This window comes from Fomitopsis serialis (genome assembly GCF_022376445.1).
Source record: "Fomitopsis serialis strain Sig1Antser10 chromosome Unknown B0H18scaffold_58, whole genome shotgun sequence".
Taxonomy (NCBI): domain Eukaryota; kingdom Fungi; phylum Basidiomycota; class Agaricomycetes; order Polyporales; family Fomitopsidaceae; genus Fomitopsis; species Fomitopsis serialis.
The window spans coordinates 68,661-87,911 of NW_025955018.1; the positions used below are offsets into that span (position 1 = coordinate 68,661).

Below are 19,251 nucleotides of genomic sequence, written 5' to 3' on the forward strand. Positions count from 1 at the left end.
ACGTCGCATGGCGAGCATTGGATGCTAGCGGTGCGCACAGGCGGTTTCACTGTCCGATGAGACACCTAGCAACACAGCGGAGGGTCCTCGGCGGAGCAAGCGGATAAGTACTCCTGCATAACAAAGATCGGACGGAGGTTGGTCTTGATGGCCTTCCGTAGACGTGGGGAGTTGCTCGATGAGCAGATTGTCGTCTGCCGTGAGGTGTAGCGCGAACTTCGAGTCGAACGAGAAGTCGGGCTGAGCCGCCCTTGGGGATGAAGAGGACGGGTCTGGCTCGGAGGCTTGGATCAGCAGTAACGGAAGACCACCGAGAGAGGAGGGGAGGAACGACCATGGTGTCAGACGCATACCAGATCGTCTTGAATCTGTCGTACGGTGCCGAAGGTGAGACTGGTACTGTTTGGCAGGGTCGGCCTTGTCAAGCTACGGACTGAGGGTCACTCCGTGGGTCGACTGTGGGCCACGTACAATTGCCACCCTCGAGCTCTGGCAGTAGCCGATCGACGCGCTCAAAAGGCATATGTCGATAGGCCACGCACTCCATCAGTTCTACTAATTCGATATCGCGACCGGCGTGTTCATTGAACTGCAAGATCGATTCTGTGAGATTCGAAGTCCGGATAGGTATACTCGTCTTACCTTGGACAAATCGCGACGTCGTTCCTCAATCAGTCCTTCGTAGATGTTTGGTGACGTCGAAGAGAGGCACTGAGCTACGATGTTGGTCCTTCCGAGCGCAAACAAACGTTGGTTAGTCGTGACCGTTGTGCGCCGAGTAAGGGGTTTCCCAGGTTGAGAAATGTGTTCTAGCGGTGCAACAGAAAGTAAGGTAATCCTTGCCTGGAGTACTACAAAATAGCCGCGATAGAGTGGCGATCGACATCCTATCCATGGAAGGGTTAACATCGTAACATGTTGGAACTTGTTGCGTGCCGAACTTCGTCTCTATGTGTTGGTCGACGTCAAGAACTTACTCACCCGACACGCATTCCCTTGCGTCTTACTCCTGTCGTCTCTCTCGCACGTCTACTGCATGCTCCCAGTATCCAGCGTCACGTCCTCCCGGGAGAGGTAGTCGGCGGTCACATAGCGTCTTCTCGAGAACGCAGTCTACGTTTCGCGACGTATAGCTAGCCTAATAGTGCCAGAACGTGTGAGGTTTGTAACACAGACGTATTGACTGAGGGACGAGTGAAGGAGCTCTGCTTACCGAGAATGAGACTCGTCGCCGATAGAGACGAGCGACGCGATTGTGGCTGATCATGAGGCGAGACAGGGAACCGTCAGAGAAAGCTCGGCGAGGCTGCTCTGGTGCAGTGTCTTCTTGTTGCAGAACGCAGACGGTTCTTTTCGAGTACGAAATACAAGGCCGTATAAAGCGCGTGGCACAGATGCGATCACTGAGATAGGAGTTGAGGAGACCACTGGAGGGAGCTTGGGGAGGAATAGTTCTGTCTGGAGGTACAGTATGTAGCGTACGCGAGCTGAGTTCTGCAGCCGATGGACATTCGCTAACTCAGAGTGTGGTGAGAATCCATCCAAGAGAGGGTGCAGTTTTCTCGAGGGCTTGCGCAATGAGAAGAGGAAGGAAGAGGATCATATGCCAGAGACACAAGAACTGGACGAGATGAAGGTCGAATACAGGGTGGCATGTGGCGGAGACTCGGCGCCCGGCCGTCCCCGGTGGCGTCGCCGCCTCGCTCGATGCTCTGGACGTCGACCAAGACGTCGACCATGGCATTACGACCGACCTCCTTCTGCGTCACAGGTTGTTCTTGGGCTGTTCTCCTCCTCTCTTGCAAATGGGCCGACATTCGTGCATCTCAGAACGCTTGTGTCGTCTCCAAGTGCACAAGAGGTCAGCCGTGTGAGGACACAGGTTCGTGTCTGCCCGTCTGCCAGTTACAGCCCATCGCGCAAGCAGCTAACGCATTCATTAGCTTTCTCCATGTCTGTCAACGCTGTCGCACGCAGTAGATTCCAGAGAGGGTGTTGTATGGTCCTATCGATCATCTGTTGCGGTCTTGTTCTGCGTGAGGCCCTCGCCCTCGTCAGTACGGGACGAATAGGCCGACCTTGAGTAACGCGGCAGCGTTAGACTGTGGTAAGTATTCGCGCTTGATATTCTGATACACACTGCGGACAACCCGGATTGTGCGAGGCGCTTACATGGGCCTAACATTGCAAGAGCGTGTATATTAGTAAGCCACTAAGTGAAAATCCCTAACATGGGAAGTACATGCCTAGAACATGACGCGATTTCGGAACATAGGAAGAACATAGCACTTACATTCCCGATTTTGGGAACATTCGAAATGTTAGCCCGAACAAAGGAATACCATTCCCTATGTTACGAGCTCCGACTTAGAGCCGTAAAAATATACACGCCCTTACAATGTAAGTACCATGTGAGCGCTTCGCACAACGCGGTTCGTCCGCAGTGACATCTCGCTGGCCCTGAATTGCACCAGCCAGCTTCGATCACAACCTTGAGAAACTGAGGTACAAGTACTACCTCTCGCACTCGGTCACGCAGTATACGGTGAGCGAAGCTTTGAACGGATTCACTCTATCCTTCTGTGCGTCCCGACTCCACTCGAGAAATGTTGCCTTCTCTTTCTGTTACATTGTTAGGTGTGGATCGCCGCACACTGAGTATCATCTCGCGCCTGCGGCCGATCGTCCGTCTGCACCATATTGTCACGCGCGCCGAGGCCTATGGGACTCGAGCGTGACTAAATGGAAACCCCTCCTCCTCCTCCTCCCCAGTATCTTGCGCCGAACTAGAGTCAACAGCCTCGAGGGGAACTCGCGGCCCCGTGACTAGGGTCTATGGTCGACTTGTAGTGTCCGCACGAACTCGTGAACAGCCGGTCTTCAGCACGAAGACAGGAAGTGGAAAGGAGTGACGTCCGTCGGTGTCCCGTTCTTAGCAGTGTGTTAGTTCTTCCTATGCGCAGACGTGCCTTACATCGTGTCGAAACAGGCTACCAATCGGCAAGGCGTGGACGGAGCGTCACTATGCTCATGGCAACGCAACAGAGCTCACCACTCAACATGAGTCGTCGTAACCCTGTGCCTCGCCGACGAACGTCACACTGAAACGGGAAATCGCGGATGCGTACTCCGATTTGGCCACGCTCGAAGACTGCCATCCGCGCTCGTATACGGCACCCGCCCGTACGTACCAGCCAATGAAATCGGACCTGCGTGTTCTTTCGAACCAGCGCCCTTCGCTGTATGCGTCTTTTGTTCTGGCGTAGTGCCTTGTCTGATTAACGTGTCTCTAGGCACATCCCCCAGACCTGTCGTCGTGCCCAGAGACGCGCAGACACTGAGACAGCGCCGCTCGCTCGCTTGAACCTCCATGCCAACTCCTAGGACTAGAAGGGCGGACGCGGGACCGGCTCCCAAGAGAACCAAGTTGCGTCTCGCCGACCTCGTACCACGCTCCCATGCCACCAGCAAATGTACCATCGCCTAACGACATTGGAGTCACTCCTTCGGCTCCTCCCCGATCTGCCGCTTCCCATTGAACACGTTCTCAAGGCGATACTGTATCGCGTGTCCACACTGCGGCCCGTCGTTACGTCTAGCGTCAAGCCGTGCTACTCATGGCATGTCAGGGCGTATGTATGGTTATGCGATTTCTCCGCGGCACTCATGCTCCCTTTCCGCAGTCCTGCAAGCCAATGCCGTACCCCGCGACGCTCACGGCTCTGTCGGCGACCCCAATCTCCGGACGGGCGGGAAGACGAGGGACAGTTGTACGGGCGTCCGGTGAGTGCTTGCAGAGAGGTCTTCGCGGTAACGACCGCTTACGTCGATCTTGCAGCACGGGGAGGTGCCGCAGGACGAGACAGCAAGGCCGCCGCTGCGAGTTGGCTGTGGGCCAACAGAGTCCCTGGATGGGCGCCTCGAAGAACGCAGTTAGGGTTAGGGCAACTGACGGCCTGCTGCGTCGCACACTCAGGCTGGCCGCGGCTCAGTGGATTGTCCCACACTCATATCCGGGCGAGTGCGGCGCGGCGACGAATTCTTGAAGCATGGCTAGGACTGGCAATATGTGAAATAAAACGTCCCGGTGAGTTGCGGCAGTCACCGTGCGGCTCATCAAACCCTCACACACAGCTCTTCCCAAGTACTCAATAGCCTCGCTGCATCCTCGAGGCCCCCTTGCTACTTGCGTTCCCACCCCCACCACTCCTCCGCTCACGGCTGCGCCCTCCCTCATAGCGCATACATCCACGTCGTACGGGGTGCGAGTGCCCAGATGTCCGATCTCCAGCCTACCGTCGGTCGTCTTCTGTCCATGATGATCCCGATTCCCGACTGATGCGCCGTTCACCTAGCTTCTTTCCCCTTCCCCCGAGGACGCCTCACACGTACAAGTCGTGCCATCGAGTGCCGGCGACGATCATATTGGTGTCGGTCAGAGTCTTGCCAATGAACAGAATGACGTAGGACCGAGTGCCGATGGGCAGAGCAATGATGAATCCAGTGCCCATGAATGGGTTATCCACAGATACACCGGAAAACGGACCTTCAGACGCTGGCGGGACGCCCGTTTTCAAGGCACCCTGCCGCTGGCCCTCTCCGCTCGCATCCCGCTCGAGGTCTTCGAGTTCGTTGTCAACGAGATGAATCCCCCCGCATTGACCGTCGCGGCGCTGGCCTGCACAGCATGGTACCCTCGAGCAATGCACAACCTCTACCACACCATCGTGATTCGCAGCCGCACAAGCTACAACCTGCTGTTCAAGCAGTGTCACGTATCACCACGCGTCAAGCAGTGGCTCGCGAGCACATGCGAGCTGACGGTAGACGAGCATTGGATTCACATTGACGACGAGTACCACTGGGTTGACCTTATGGCCCAGGAAAAGGGTGAGGACGAAGACGGGAGCGTGGAATTCCCACAGCGTAGAAACAAGAGCAATAGCGACAAATCCTTTTTACCAGCACTACCGTCTGCGCTCGCTGCTCTGATGCCTCGTGTACGCATCCTTGACTTCTCCGGTGCAGGACTTCGTTTCATCCGCACGGACTTCTTCCCCGCCCTGTCGAGGTTCGAGTCTGTCAAGTCGTTGACGCTTTCCTTTTGTGACCTGAACAACGTGACCCAGCTGCGGCGGATTGTGTCTGCCTTCCCCCAACTTACAGACCTTACGATGATGTATCTTAACTTCGCTCTGCAAGGTGCTGCCAGTCACGCGGGAGCCTCACTACTTCGGTCGCCGTCTCACACTGGCACGCGTCTTCGATACCTTAACGTCAGCGTGCATGATGAACACATGGCGATGTTCCTTGACTGGATGGCGCACTCAGACCTCTGCACCTCACTTGCGGATCTGACACTCGTGTCAAACATCCCCCGGGGCTACATGACAATTACACCCCTTAACCAACTCCTCGAAAAGGCGGGGGCATCGTTGACCCGTTTCTACGAGAGGTTCTATAACGGTGAAGCCCATAAATTGTCTTGCGTACAGACTTCACTACTGATGCACATGCACAATGTAGTGTATCACGGAAACCTGTTTCAAAACACCGCCTTGCAATCCTTGGACTTCTTGCTGCATGACATCAATCACACGCCCAAATACCGTGACGAGGGGCCTCAGCGCGCGGCGTGGACCAAAGCAGCAGACGAGTTACACGCCATATTCTCCACCGTCCGAAGTCGTCAGCTCGAGCACATCACGTTCGACGTTTACGTTAACGTCAACGACAGCATTCTCGAGTCTGAGGAGCTAGGCGCTGTCCTCGAGAAGCTCGACCTGCGGGATCTGCACGAGGTCATGAGCCAGCCATACTTCGACACATTGAAGGATGTCAATGTGGAGATAGAACTGTCAAAACTGTTGTCTCGGCCCAATCAGACCAAGTGGCATGTGGACAGCATCGGTCAGAAGCTCCAGGCCATATTCCATAGCATATTACAGCCATGGTCTGCGCGTGGCATGGTCACAGTCACCTGGAGGCGCATCTGATATTGTAAATGTGAGTGAGCCCGTTTGCATACACACGTCTGTCTCACTCTTGTCTCCCATTCAGAAACACCCAGAACGTCTCATGCCAAAGACGCAGCACGTCATCCGAATGGTACAGACGTAGGTGACGGCAACGAGGCCTCGTCACCTCCGGTACGGAGCACGGGTGTCGGTCGTCTGGCTCTCTTTTATCTATTGACCGACTTAGTGGAAGGACGGGTTTCTTGGCTTTGGTATGGAATTGACTCGAATTCAGTACGGTAACTGGTCTGCATTGACTTGCGCGTCCTGCGATGACTGAGACGTGCTGCGCTTGGACGATGACTGAATGTACTACTACATCGACGACCTGGGCTCGAGGGTATCTATATGCGACTGTAAAGGACTTCTCAGATCTATCGCTACGATCAGACGAATTGTATCCTGTTTCGGATCGTTATGTCCATGTTCAAAACGTCCGCGCAGGTCCCCGACAGTAGAGATGTCGAACTGGTCCAAAAATGTTCCATATTCGTAACAGTACGCGGACGGCCAGAGGGTTCAGAAGACCTAGCGTGAGCGACGCCTGACGCGTGGCTGAGACCGAGCTACCATGGACGCAGATCGTCGACGCGCTCGTGCTGATAGACATGACGAGGGCCTTGCTAGGGTCAATACGAGAGGCGCGTTTGTGAGAGCGGCGAGAAGCTTGATTAGCAGCCTGTTGCCGAAGATGATATGGAGCCCAATTCTGTTGCGAGACGAGGGAGAACTATGAGAACTGGTCCGTCTGAAGAGGACGCTCACAAAGTCACAAACCGCAAGGAGACGTCTCATATGGAAAACCCTACGGAGAAGAAGTGAGACAGTCAATATATATGTCGCATGTCACGTCGATCATCTCACCGCTGACGGATCTAGGGGCACCACCGGGCGAACGCGACCCGGACGTCTCGAGAGTCAACCAGCTGGGCTCAACAAGCTTGAGCGCGCGTGGATAAGGTCCTGGAAGTCGAGAACGTGACGCCTGTATCGCCTTGACGCACTACAACTTTATGGGCTGCGAAATACGGGCTCATTTTGGGCGAGCGAGTGTCCCTGCAATATGACGAGATCAAGGACATGCTAGAACGGAGGCTCCTCGATGAAGTTGCATTTGCGAGGAATTTCGTACACAAGAATGAAGCGTCGAGAGGAATCGATCCCTGTCGGAAAGGTAACGCGGAGTAGCCACCTCATCCAGTGCACATCAAGTGATGTTGTCAGTGTTATGACGCGTGAAAGCTCGAGAGCAGTCGTGGGAGGTGTAGACGCACCTGCTGATGTTCATCCGCTGGACCCAGTAGGCATCTCGTACATATACGACGCCGTCTGGAACTCACGACGTCGCAGATTGGAGGCCCGTATGGAAAGGGATACAGGTTTGCTGCGTCATTGTCGACCTTGCTCCTGAGAGAATGCGGACAGTGGTACACTGTCTTGAGATGCGGTGCATTATGTTCGTGCCGGCAAGACTAGTTTGATGTGGGACTCGGGAGCCTCGGTACTGAAAGATCAGGTCTACGAAGATCGAGACGGGCATACTAGCATGGGAATCAGTGAGGTGTAAAGCAAACAAGTCGTCCTCACCTGGCAAACAAGAGAAATTCCATAGGAGTACTACGTGGCTTGTGAGTCGTCGGATTCACTAGTCTTCACCGCCGCGAGTCAACTGGCACGGTAGATGACGAGCCTCCCTGCAAGGGTGGAGGTTGAATAGCAGTAGGTCGGCCGCAACTGTCATTTCAGTTCCCCGTAACGATGACTGCAATGGAGATCAGTAGGTCGTGCGCATACTGGATCTCATTGCCGTAAGGATGGGTCGGCCAGCTGCCTCGGCGGTAGTGATATGTATAACCGAGAAGTCGGAAGACGCGACAGACATACTCACCTTGCCTTGGGCGAGACCACGATGTCATTCACGCCCCAGAAACGTCCACGGAGGTGCAGGCTAGACCATACGCTATGATGTTGGCACACTCGAGTGCGAACAGTCGACAGTTGGAGCGATACCCCCAGTAACGGTCGCGCACAGTTTACCGACGTCGACACAGGAAGACAAGAGAAGCGTGCTCTGCCATATGTACTTCAGAGCTTATAGTACCATATGAGATGGGGACAGCGCTCACCGTGCTCAAGCGTCCACTGCGATGCGTTCGGCGACGAACTATGCTCTGAAAAGGGTTCTGATGCACTACTGGACGATGAGCATGTCCACCGAGAAGCAGAGGTTACTTAACTGACAGACACTCATCCTTCCGCTGTCTTCGTCTCGTTCAAGCTTATACGACGAGCGACTCGTCAATGGTACCGCGTCTTCAAGCTTCAAGTCTCGTCACGGAACAGACAGAACTGTCGAGTATGTATGCTTCTCCCATGTGATAATTTAGGATGCGCGCAACACAACAGTACGCACTAGAGCAGGACTCGAAGAGACCCACTTGGTCGTTTGGCGGAGGGTGCACGGTTGCGGAGGATGCGCGGCCCGACTCGGAGCCGAGTTACGCGGACGTGCATGCTGTCGCAACTTTCTTTCGGGGATACCAATCCCCGAGTATTGGAATGCGCATTCCTATTCTGGTAGAATGATAAGATTACATTACATTGCCGAAAAATGGTCTGCGGCTCTTTGCAATGGCAGCTCGACGATTGGAAGATCGGCGGTGCATTCGGATGCATCTCGGATCCCCAGCGGAGATTGGTATGCGATTGCAGTCACCGTCTACGAGATACCAAAGGGAGAACAACGATTCGATAACGATAACAATCGCCGATTGCCATCGCATTGCGCCGGAGGTACTTCAGCGATCGTCCTCGCATCGCCGCATCGCCTCTCCCTGCTTTGTCCCTCCGTCCCGTCTCGCCATCTCACCGTCGCCTCGTCTCCTTGAACATGTCTGTCCCTCCGGACACACGGAAGATATGTCCTCTGTGCTCAGGAGGCTATAGTGCTCGAGGCTTCCCAGCGCACTACCGAAAATGCGAGAGGGTGCATGCGAACAAAATCCGCGACGAAGAACTAATGGAAGATTTGAATAGGGCACATAATCAAGGTGTGTGTAGTACTCTTATCTTGGGATGAAATCTATTGAGAGAAATTGAACATGTAGCCCAACAAATGCAAATGAGGAATGTTGAGCAGGCAGTTGCAGAGGCCCGAGGTATATATCAGCCTGATCATTCAGGTAATAGTACATTTATAATCCTTGTATCTGTTCTAGTATGCTCAACTATAATTTGCATTTTGCTCATCATAGGCATTCCTATGGAGGGCCCTAGCTATGTCCCAGAAGATGGACTAGACCCTCAGCTTGGTGAGTACAAAACACTGTGGCAGTCAGTATTTTGACATGGTTGTAACTTACTTTCATGTCAGGACAGTATACAGGGACTGACAATAGGGACATGTTTTTGCAGGAGAATGAAGCCCCATGTATGGCTTTATAATGTTGTATTGTCAATTGTAACCACTCAGCACACACAATAGGTCCCTATAAAGTGGGTGATATCAAGACTGTGTACCATCCCAGACTAGGGAAGGAACCCTTGATTCAGTCCTTGCAAGAGTACAATACTGGAGAGACAAACTTGAGGACAGCACCCCTAAGCACAGACAAGCCTTGGAGGCCATATGTCACCCGTTGTGACTTTGAGTTTTCAGAACTTGCACTTAGTGCATGTCTCAACAAGGAGCACATTGAGGCTTTCATAAAGCTTATCCAGACCATTGCCTCTGGTCAAGATAAATTCACAATATCCAGTAACTCAGAGCTTGTTGAGCTTAGAAAATCAGCTTCAGTCCTGTTGACCCCTGTGTGTGATCATAGTACTTGTATCTGAGACCAATTAGATGACTGACATATGATTCTACAGTTCCAAGAAATGAAAGTCACAGTTGACTACAATGGAGAACCCCATGATTATCCTATCTGGGGTCGTGATCTTTGGGATTGGGTCATGGATCAACTCAGAGATACCAGGTTGACTCCTCACTGGGTCTGGGACACTGTGAGGCTTTTCAGGTGGAATGGGGTTGGATGGATGCGCTTTAGACATGAACCATGGACAGCTGATTTGCTTTGGGATGTTCAGGTTTGTAAAAGAAATTCTACAAAGTAGTTCAAATTAAGCTGAGACTTTTACACAGACAGAATTGCCAGAAGGTGGAACACCTCTTGGGCTCATTGTCTATGCAGACAAGACAAAGCTTTCCAGTTTTGGATCAGAGAAGGGATACCCAGTCATTGCACGTTGTGCTCAGCTTCCTGTGGAAATTCGCAATAGTGATGGGATAGGTGGTGGTGCAATTGTTGGATGGCTTCCAGTGGTAAGTCTCTTAATGCCATGCCATATGGAAACTTTAATTACTGTGTATTTTCAAGGTTGAGGAAGGTGCTGCTGAAGATGGCAAAAGAGACTATGTGGACCACAAGAGGATTGTCTGGCATGAGGCTTTCTATAAACTGTGCAAGAAGATGGATCCTCTCTCCAAAACTGGGTTCCAATGTGACCTTCCTAACCTCAAGAAATTGTTCTTTCCATTTGTTGCAATGTTGGTTGCTGACTATGAAGAACAGTATGTCTTTCAATCTCAATAAAATCATCTAACTGATTCAGTGATAGATGTGTCATGGCAATGATCCGTGGAGGTCACCATAGTCTCTGCAATTGCCCCAAATGCCTTGCTGAGTCTAAGAATCTCTCCCTACTTGAGATTTGTGCACCATTGCGAACTGCAGCTAGAAGTCAGGAAGTTGTGGGGCTAGCTAAGAACAGGAACAAGACAGAGGGAGAGGAGCTACTCAAAAAGTTTGGTCTGAGAGGATTAGCAGTGGGTTATTTTGTGCTATTGCCAAAGATCTCAGCTCATGCATTGATAGAATGTTTTCTGGAAGATTGGCTACAGTGATCCTCATAAAGCCCTATCTTTTGACAAGCTACATGCATATGCTATTGGCTTATTTGGGGATCATCTCTGGCCAGAGATCATCAAGCTGGTCAAGCTTCTGGGTCGTCTAGCAATGGGGATGGTAGACAAGCAGTGAGTCTTTATGTTACTTGAATACATATATATATATATATCTCACATTGCTCTGGTAGAGCTGATGAATTCCCTCGGTGGAGAGGTCTTGCCCATTTCAAGCAAGTTGTTGCAATCAACTTCAATGATGGATCCAAGTTTGAGGATCTGTCCAAGGTATATGAATATTGACTATGTATATGCTGTGTCTTATCATTGTACTGCAGATCACACCATACATTGTGCACAATGTCATTGCTCAGATCCATGGCAGTGAAGGCTACCTCTTGCTATGCCTGCTCCGCAAGTACCTGGAGCTAGACATGTACTGTTCATTTGCAGTGCAAACAGATCAGAATATTGCTGCAATAAGGGCTAAGCTGCTTGAATTTTCTCAATCCCTGAAGGTCAGCACAGTCCAAGTTGCTCATGTTATCTCAGACAATTAATGACACATTCACTATAGGAGTATCAGTCCAAGACTGGCCCAACTGGGAAAAATTGGAACTTTCCAAAGGCACACAGTCATCAGCATGTCCCAGAGGATATAGAAGCAAAGGGGGCCACTCGCAATTTCAACACAAAGCCAGATGAAAAGATGCATGGCTCTGTCAAGAAGACATATCTCCGACGCTCAAACAAGCGGGATGTAGCATCACAGGTGAGAATCTAATATACTACAACAGTTACATGTCTGTGAATATTGAGGACCAATTCTTGTTGCAGATCCTGACAGCAGACCATGATACAGCTGTCGCACGCATAATCCGTGCCAATATTGAAGATTATGATGAGCTCAACAACCTTGATGGCTCAGAGGAAGATGCAGATGAAGATGACATAGATCAAGATTCTGGACCCACACCACCTCAGGTCCAGAAATCCAAAGCAAAGTCAAACCTTGCTTTTGGTGATAATCTCATATTGGGAGCACCTCAGAAGCCTACCACCATTGCAGATTTCACAGCATCCAATGAGATTTACAAGGATTTGCTTGCTGACCTTGCTGCTCTACTCAAGTATATGGATTACAAGACTCCTGAGGGTAATGACATTCAAGTCACTCCTCAGGATGAGGTTTGTACTCCAGCATAAGTTATCATAGGTCATTGTGCTCATTAGCATATTTCAGGTTATTGAATATCGATTCCTCAAAGTGCACTATCAATCCCTCGAAACATGGAAACAGAGCACTGATTACTTGCGGTGCAATCCAAATTTCTATGGACAAGAGCGCCGTGATCATGTCCTCATGGATGTCGAAGACGGAGAGCTTTTTGGACGTCTTCTCTTCGCATTCACATTCTCTGTGAATGGGACAAGGCACCCTTTTGTCATCCTCAAACCACTAGATGGAGAGATTACAGTAAATGACCGGGACAAGGACCTTGGGTTCTATCGGCTCCGCTCAGGAGAGCACGATGCAGAGTTATTTCCCGCTGAACATCTTGTACGAGGTGCATTGATTACATCGGACCCCGGGAATCACCAGGAATTCTTTGTCGTAGATCACGACCCCGATATGTTTTGTCGTCTCAATGCTCTGCGTAGTTCGCGTTTCGGGGTGTAGTACTTAGATCTGTGGGAGACTCAATCATTATCAATGTGCCTTGAGATTGTGATACTATTGCACTGACTCGTATGACTCGGAGCTCGTAGAATACAATCACTTGTGCATATGATCTTTGAGTCGATCTACGTGCGCGCATTCCCTCGCGGAACATCTGAATGCACGCCGGGTTGGTGGAATCGCAGGGCGACGAACCGAGGTGCGACGTACCCTGTCTCAGTCCCCTCAGACCAATCATCGAAAATGTCAGATTTGGGCTGCGCCGTTACCAGACGTGGTAGATCGTATGGGTAAGTCGAGTGGCTTGCACGGGATCGAATGGAGAGGCGGTTACCAACCGATACGCCCGTATCACCAGCGGGAGACATACCAGATCTCTGGTGATGTGATGCTCAGCACGCAGCGATTCATCCACGCAGAGGAACCTACCTCCATCACGTCACAGCCCAGCAAGTGGGCGGGGTCTTCAAGCGAGACGGGGCATACTTTGTAAGCAGTGTGATAGCCGGCATCCAGCTGTGCCCATGCCAGTGGTATACATCGCGGGCGAACGCTAAGCATAGACCGCGGGATGGTGCGCTGCGAACCAACTTGCGGCCCGATTCTGGATCAACTGCCTGGCACCGAACTTGGACTGGGTCCGGGCAGATGAGGGAGGTCATGTCGACGTGCCGGTCGACTCGCTACTGACGGCGGCGGTGGGTGTGGCTGGGATAGGTCCGAATGAAGCAGACTGTAAACTGAGTGCCGACTAGATATCAATGCAGAGGGGTCGTTTGTCGAGGTAGTGTACCGATCTTGAACTCGAATGCTCGCTCTTTGCCTTCGTCGTGATCATCTTCTCCACCTGGCGCATCTCCGAGCCCGCCAATACTGACTCGCTCGACTTGAAGAGGCCCATGCTCGCCGTGACCACTTGTACGGTCGAGCCGGCTGGAAGGTCGGTACGGGTGGGAGCGAGCCGGGACTGTGATCATGATGGGGAGACGGGTGAAACGAAACGGCTTATTATCAGAAAACTACACGTTGTGTAGTACTTGTGTACTGACCGTTCTCGTCACCTCTAGGCTTACCCTAGATACGACCTCATCGACGGACTCGGACTCCGGGAAGTGGGAGATCGTGTCGGCAACTCTGTCCAAGTCTCACAAGCCCCTGCCTTCGTCAACAATGACACCGCGTGAGAGTATACATACACACCCCTTTGTCGGTCTCCCAGTTCTCTGCGGACCCAGCAACTCATGGTCACCGGTCGGACCACGACCAGTTGTGTCGCAGTTCATGTCGTGCGGGAAATCCCGCGATGCACCAGTTGACAGTACCAGCCTGGAGGAAATGTAGAGAGAGATGTATAGAGAGAGATGGGGTCGACTAGGTTGCTCGTGAAGGTGGGGATGCAGGTGCGAGACGTCGTTCGCAGGGTTCGACCAAGGCGGGTCGACCAGCACCGATCGATCATTGGTGAGTGTGATCGGTGGGCTGAGGAGAATGGCGCCCGTCTCCCACTCCCATCCCACTCCCATCCCACTCCCAGTCTACTCCCGTTAATATCCTCCTTTACGCCCGCTGCTCCCTCTCCGTCTCGTCACCGTGCGTTTTCCTCCAAGTCCTGGCAAGGCCCGTCGATCGTGTCCCGGATTAAGCCCTCCTACCCGTCTTTGGATCACAGCAATATGGCGGAGACATCCGCAGTCTTCCGTCTGCAGGTGAGCGAGACCCACCAGTGGCGACTACTACACGCGAACGCACGGTTGCTTTGGCCCTTTCGGGAGGCCGAGTGATTAGCTGCCCGTTTGTAGAAGATCGTCTCTGCTGGTATGCACGCTCGACTGCAGCGCGGCTGCGGATGTCTCCCTTCGCCCACGCATCCTTTCGCGTAGTCACCTGCCCGCCCGCCCATTCATTGGCTCTAGCACGACACCCATACCATCCGCCAGCCCGCCCCATGTCGTGCCCGTTACACTCCCTGCACTCTATCTCTACCCGCTCAACGCCTCATGTGTCCCAAAACACGCTCGTCAACAACCTGCGCGTCAAGATCGGTCGCCAGACGAACGCGAAGACCGTCACCGCCGAACGCAACGGATCCTTCGACTTGTACGTGCCGATTGGTAGGAGCATGCTGGGGTTCGGGAGGAGGGCGGAAAGGTACGTCGCAAGGCAGGCGGCGCGCCGGGAATAATATAATCTCACTCATTGCATCACATTCCCGGACGCGTGTAGATTTACATCAAGGACGTCAAGAGTTCTAATGGAACGTTCATCGACGGCGACAGGCTGAGTCCTGAAGGGCTCGAGTCTGAGCCGTTCAAGCTCAAGTCCGAAGACATCGTCGTACGTCCCTCACCCGTCGATAGCCAGTGTCCCTCATGTTGAGACAGGCATATTGCACGTCAGGAATTCGGTATCGACATCGTCGGCGAGGACAACAAGACCATCATACACCAGAAAGTCGCAGCGCGCGTTCTCTGCGCACTCAACGACCTAGATGCACAAGCCGCCGCACGGGCAGAGGCGCAACAGAACCCACCCAGCTACGGCACTGTCGCGGGGAAGGCACCCGCCGGAAGTGGCTTCAACTTTTCAAGCCAGCATCAACCCTCTGCGAACGGCGTACCGGGACACCAGTGCCGCCCTTCCATGCCGCAAGGCTTGGTCGATATGGGTGGCATGGGCGGAAACGTGCGCCCGCCAGGCAAGAGTGGCCTCACTTTCGACCATATCCTGACCTGGATCCAAGGCGAGCTGCAGTGAGATGCATGATACGCTCGGGGGCAATCTGGTGCGTCCTCTTTGGAGCCAACTTTGAGGACGACGACTGAAGTAGCCGTGATCAGCCACCTAATCTCCCTCCTTACCCCTCAGTCCTTCCCCCGAGCCAGTTCCACGAGACCCAAACGTCGCTCGCTACTCACGTCGAGAAGATCCGGACGCCAGAAGACAAGCTTTCACAGCAAGCTTTCACAGCAAGACACTATCAAGTGCGAAGTGAGCACGATGCGCGAGCTCATGGAAGAACGTCAGCGCGAGATGGAGATGCCTCGAAGCCTCAGCGTGCGGAACTGGCGCCATAATCAACCGTCCGAAGAACACTACATGTCCGACGATGATGGCGCTCGACGCATCAATATGATCGTCCTACAGGAGCTGGAGAGGGTGGATGAGGAAGATGAGGAGCAGCCAACTGCGGAAGACGACGTACAGCGGAGGCGACGGAGAGACGAACTCGACCGGGGACGCCAGAGCCGACGGATGGGTATGGTCGAGGACGAGGAGCAAGAGCAGCGCGATCGCGCTCGCCGTCGCCGTTGCCACCACCCGCACCAGTGACTGTCGCCGCACCGCCGCCGCCGCCGCCTCCGACCGCCGCCATCCCCGACGAGCTCATGGAGCGCCTCAACACGCTGTCGAAACAACTCGAGACAGCGCTTGAGTTCTCGCGCTCGCTCGAGGCGCAACACACTATGGCCCAGTCCACAATCCAAATGCTCGAGTCGAAGGTCACTTCGCTGGAGAGCCTTGTCCACGACACGCAGTCGCAGGTGCAAACTCAGGCGCAGACTACTGAGCAGCTCGCCGAAGCTGTAAAGGCGGCTGAGACGCCACCCCAGGGACCTCCACTGTCATCTGACGACCGTGACCGCGAGTCGCTGACGGAGATCGTGAACGAATGGAAGAAGAGCGTCGAAGGGTACTGGACTGGTACGGGAGGAGTGGACGGAGGAGCGGGGGCGGTTGCGTCGCGTTGAACTTGGTGTTTGCTAGGTTGCCTGTTACCCTGCCTGGCGGCGGCACTCCCGCTCCTATATCACGGCTCAAGATCTTCCGTACCTGCTCGATCGACCTCGGATTATGCTCTGAAGATGTCTGACTTTTCTAGTATCACGCCCTCAACAGGGCCGCCGCGGTCACCTCTGTTTGGCACCGCGACGTTCTCAACACCCTCACCAACTCAAACACCCATGTCTCCATCAAAGCTTTCTTCATCCATCCGTTCTGGTGGGTTTCTACCCAATTGATCCTGTTGGTAACTTAATGTCTGCGTAGCCACACCAATCGCATCGTCGTACGACAGCGATGACGCCTCGTCAGGCCGACAGATGCGCCGAATCGTTGTATCACCCTCTCCGATATCAAGAGACTCCGACACCTATGCGTACGAAGAAGACTCAATGAGGGACGCGGCAGAAGTGGAGGCCGAACTTGCTCAAATCAACGACGATATCGACGACTTCCTCTCCGAAGTTTCGCGAAACTCCTCCAGAGACGCTTCCACCTATACATCCTACACTGGGCCGTCTACATACACGTCTTACACCGGCCCTTCGACGTATACTACACGCACGGACAGTGTCTCAAACGCTGGATCTGGGACGTCTGGCAACTTCCGCGCCGCAGCGGGGCCCATGCCTACGACTGAACGCGGACCGCGAGTCCTCAGCACAATCTCGGAGCACACAGAAAATACACCATCGAGACCCTCTTCGTATCCTTCCGCCGGTGATGCTAACCGGCTCTCAGCCCACATCGAAGGCATAGTGTCTCGTTCTCGCTCCGCCACGGAACCGTCTCAAACGACGCAGCCTCCGCGTCCGCTTCCATCAACTCCCGGCCCCAAGGTAGTGGAGCGTATTGCATTCTTCGAGGACCGTACAGCGGCATCATCTGGCAGTCCCGGGCCATTCTTCGGACACGCTAGGACGGGCTCGGCGCCGTCTGCCATTCGGTCTCCTAGTCCTTACACGACGACACAGAGTCGCTCAATGCCGACATTGAGCAGCACAGCTTATGGGTATGGTAGTACAACAGGTTATGGGAGCGCTTCATACGGCTCTCGGCCTTCGTCGCGCACGGGCTCTGCGGTATCGTACTCGGGCCCCAACACCACGATGTCCTCGATGCTATCGCCGCCACCTCGCGCGCACAGTGCGCTCTCTTGGGACTCTTTCAATCCCACGAGCACCGAGGCGACGACGCTCACTACCCGCACGCCCGTCTCCGCTACCACTTACACTGCGTCAGGTATGGGAACCGGGACATACACCAATCCGAATTCCAATACGTTCTCCAATACACTCTCAAGCTTGGACCCGACGACGACTACCCAGACGACGAGTACGCTTACCCCACGCCAGATGACACCGAACGACCGCACAGCGTTGAGCCAAGTGCGCAACGTGATTAGTCGGTGGAAAGGAGCGCACACCCTCGATGTGGAAGTCAGAGCATTCTACGACGTCGCCATCGCCTACCCAGAGCGATGGTCTCTTCAGCATCCGGCGCAGGGCCAGCAGGGGCAGTGCGAGACTGAGAGATCGTGCGCTCCAGGCGGCAAACAGAAACAGTGGCAGAAGGGCGAGCGACCCCGTCTCGATGGCTGGCCTGGATGAGAGTGGCAGCGGGGATCTTAGTACTAGCGGGCTGCTTCCGCCACCGTTCGATATCAATGAAATGGGACAGTACGCTGGAGCCACGGAGACTCAAGAGGTAAGCACATTCGTCATATACGAACTATCATCGTGTGCTCATCGTCGGTACTTAGCCGCTTCGCATTGGTCTCTTGTGGTACCTCAATGTGCACGCGCCGCCCTATAGATGGCAGCGCTGCCAGGCCCTCCTATACCCGCACATGCTACTGCTCTCCTGGATCGCCGCGGGTGGTGGCCGTGGTATCGTTACCTTGGATCTGTTGAACTCTACGGAAGTGCAGTCGGCCAAGTCGCCTACGCATCATGGTGCGCAGGAGGATGTCGGGACGATGGCCGCGATCATGCAGAGCCAGAACGCGAGTACAGGCGTGGAGACGCAGTTGGGCGAGGCTGAGCTGATGCAGACGCTTAGCCCGTTCCACTTGCACTACAGTGACGGTATCGAGAGGCTAGGAACGGACAGTCCGAGAGAGCGAGTTCGTTGAGTCAGCGCTATTTGGTACGTCCTTGCCTTCGACTCAGCAGTTCTTACTTACACCGGGATGCAGGGATGTCCTTGATCGCGCGGTATCCATTCCGGACTGCTCGGTCAGCGGCTCGCCGATTGGATCGGTTCGTACTATGTATACGTTCACCAGCACAAGCTCCTCGCCCTCAGGGACCGCGTCGGGATCTGCGACGACTCGCTACGTCCCTCACATCGACACAATGCCAAACATCTCGGACCTACAATCAATCTCTGGATCCAGCGTTCGTAGTGGTATGTCGCGCAGGCCGTCACTTGCATCCGCCCATCGCACGCGTGCCACAAACGACTCAGCCGTTTCGAATCAGGCATTCCTATACCCCGGGGATCCGCGCGTGATTGGCCCAAGCCGAAGCAGCTCCATTCGCCGCACCAGCTCCATTCGCCGCACCAGCTCCATTCGCCGCACCAGCTCCTTGACCGACTTCGACGAGGAGTTTGCGTCGGCAGTTCGCGCCCGGGATTGGGCTTTGATCTTGGTTTAGCAGGGGGTGTGCCCGTGGGCGATGGCTCGCCCATGACAATTTCGAGTGGACAAAGGTTGGGTCGCGACGTGTACATGTCCCGCCAAGTGTAGGGAGGGGAAGTGAGGGAGCGCGTAGTCGTGCCTCCGACAGCGCGACGTCCATCTCCGACGATGTGTTCTTCTCTGCGACTGGACGATCGCGGACCCCCACGTCCAGCCTTTACTC

The 19,251-nt window shown here is 53.9% G+C and overlaps 5 protein-coding genes across 5 annotated transcripts; all 5 read left to right on the forward strand.

The window, feature by feature from the left end:
* Positions 1-1,723: 1,723 nt before the first annotated feature.
* Positions 1,724-2,073, forward strand: B0H18DRAFT_1105834 (uncharacterized protein; the record flags this gene model as incomplete). Its single annotated transcript, XM_048032667.1, has 2 exons — positions 1,724-1,882; positions 1,944-2,073. Coding segments are annotated over 2 exons (288 nt in total), but the record flags the coding sequence as incomplete, so codon positions are not given.
* A 2,203-nt stretch (positions 2,074-4,276) lies between these two features.
* On the forward strand, positions 4,277-5,996 carry B0H18DRAFT_1121231 (uncharacterized protein; the record flags this gene model as incomplete). Its single annotated transcript, XM_048034295.1, has 3 exons — positions 4,277-4,297; positions 4,356-5,466; positions 5,527-5,996. The coding sequence occupies 3 exons, from the start codon at positions 4,277-4,279 to the stop codon at positions 5,994-5,996; spliced, it is 1,602 nt and encodes a 533-aa protein (XP_047890956.1).
* Positions 5,997-9,279: 3,283 nt separating this feature from the next.
* On the forward strand, positions 9,280-12,604 carry B0H18DRAFT_1086042 (uncharacterized protein; the record flags this gene model as incomplete). The annotated part of the gene is made up of 12 exons (XM_048031984.1): positions 9,280-9,328; positions 9,502-9,750; positions 9,895-10,106; positions 10,162-10,341; positions 10,397-10,590; positions 10,638-10,845; positions 10,895-11,055; positions 11,115-11,211; positions 11,262-11,441; positions 11,501-11,695; positions 11,761-12,111; positions 12,167-12,604. The coding sequence occupies 12 exons, from the start codon at positions 9,280-9,282 to the stop codon at positions 12,602-12,604; spliced, it is 2,514 nt and encodes an 837-aa protein (XP_047890957.1).
* A 2,115-nt stretch (positions 12,605-14,719) lies between these two features.
* B0H18DRAFT_879916 (uncharacterized protein) lies at positions 14,720-15,358 on the forward strand (the record flags this gene model as incomplete). The annotated part of the gene is made up of 3 exons (XM_048040725.1): positions 14,720-14,752; positions 14,828-14,938; positions 15,002-15,358. Coding segments are annotated over 3 exons (501 nt in total), but the record flags the coding sequence as incomplete, so codon positions are not given.
* Positions 15,359-16,201: 843 nt separating this feature from the next.
* On the forward strand, positions 16,202-18,332 carry B0H18DRAFT_537356 (uncharacterized protein). Its single transcript, XM_048038515.1, has 4 exons — positions 16,202-16,603; positions 16,652-17,883; positions 17,950-18,091; positions 18,147-18,332. Exons 1-3 carry the CDS (start codon positions 16,468-16,470, stop codon positions 17,992-17,994), a joined length of 1,413 nt encoding a protein of 470 aa, XP_047890959.1. The 5' UTR covers positions 16,202-16,467; the 3' UTR covers positions 17,995-18,091; positions 18,147-18,332.
* The last annotated feature ends 919 nt before the right edge of the window (positions 18,333-19,251 follow it).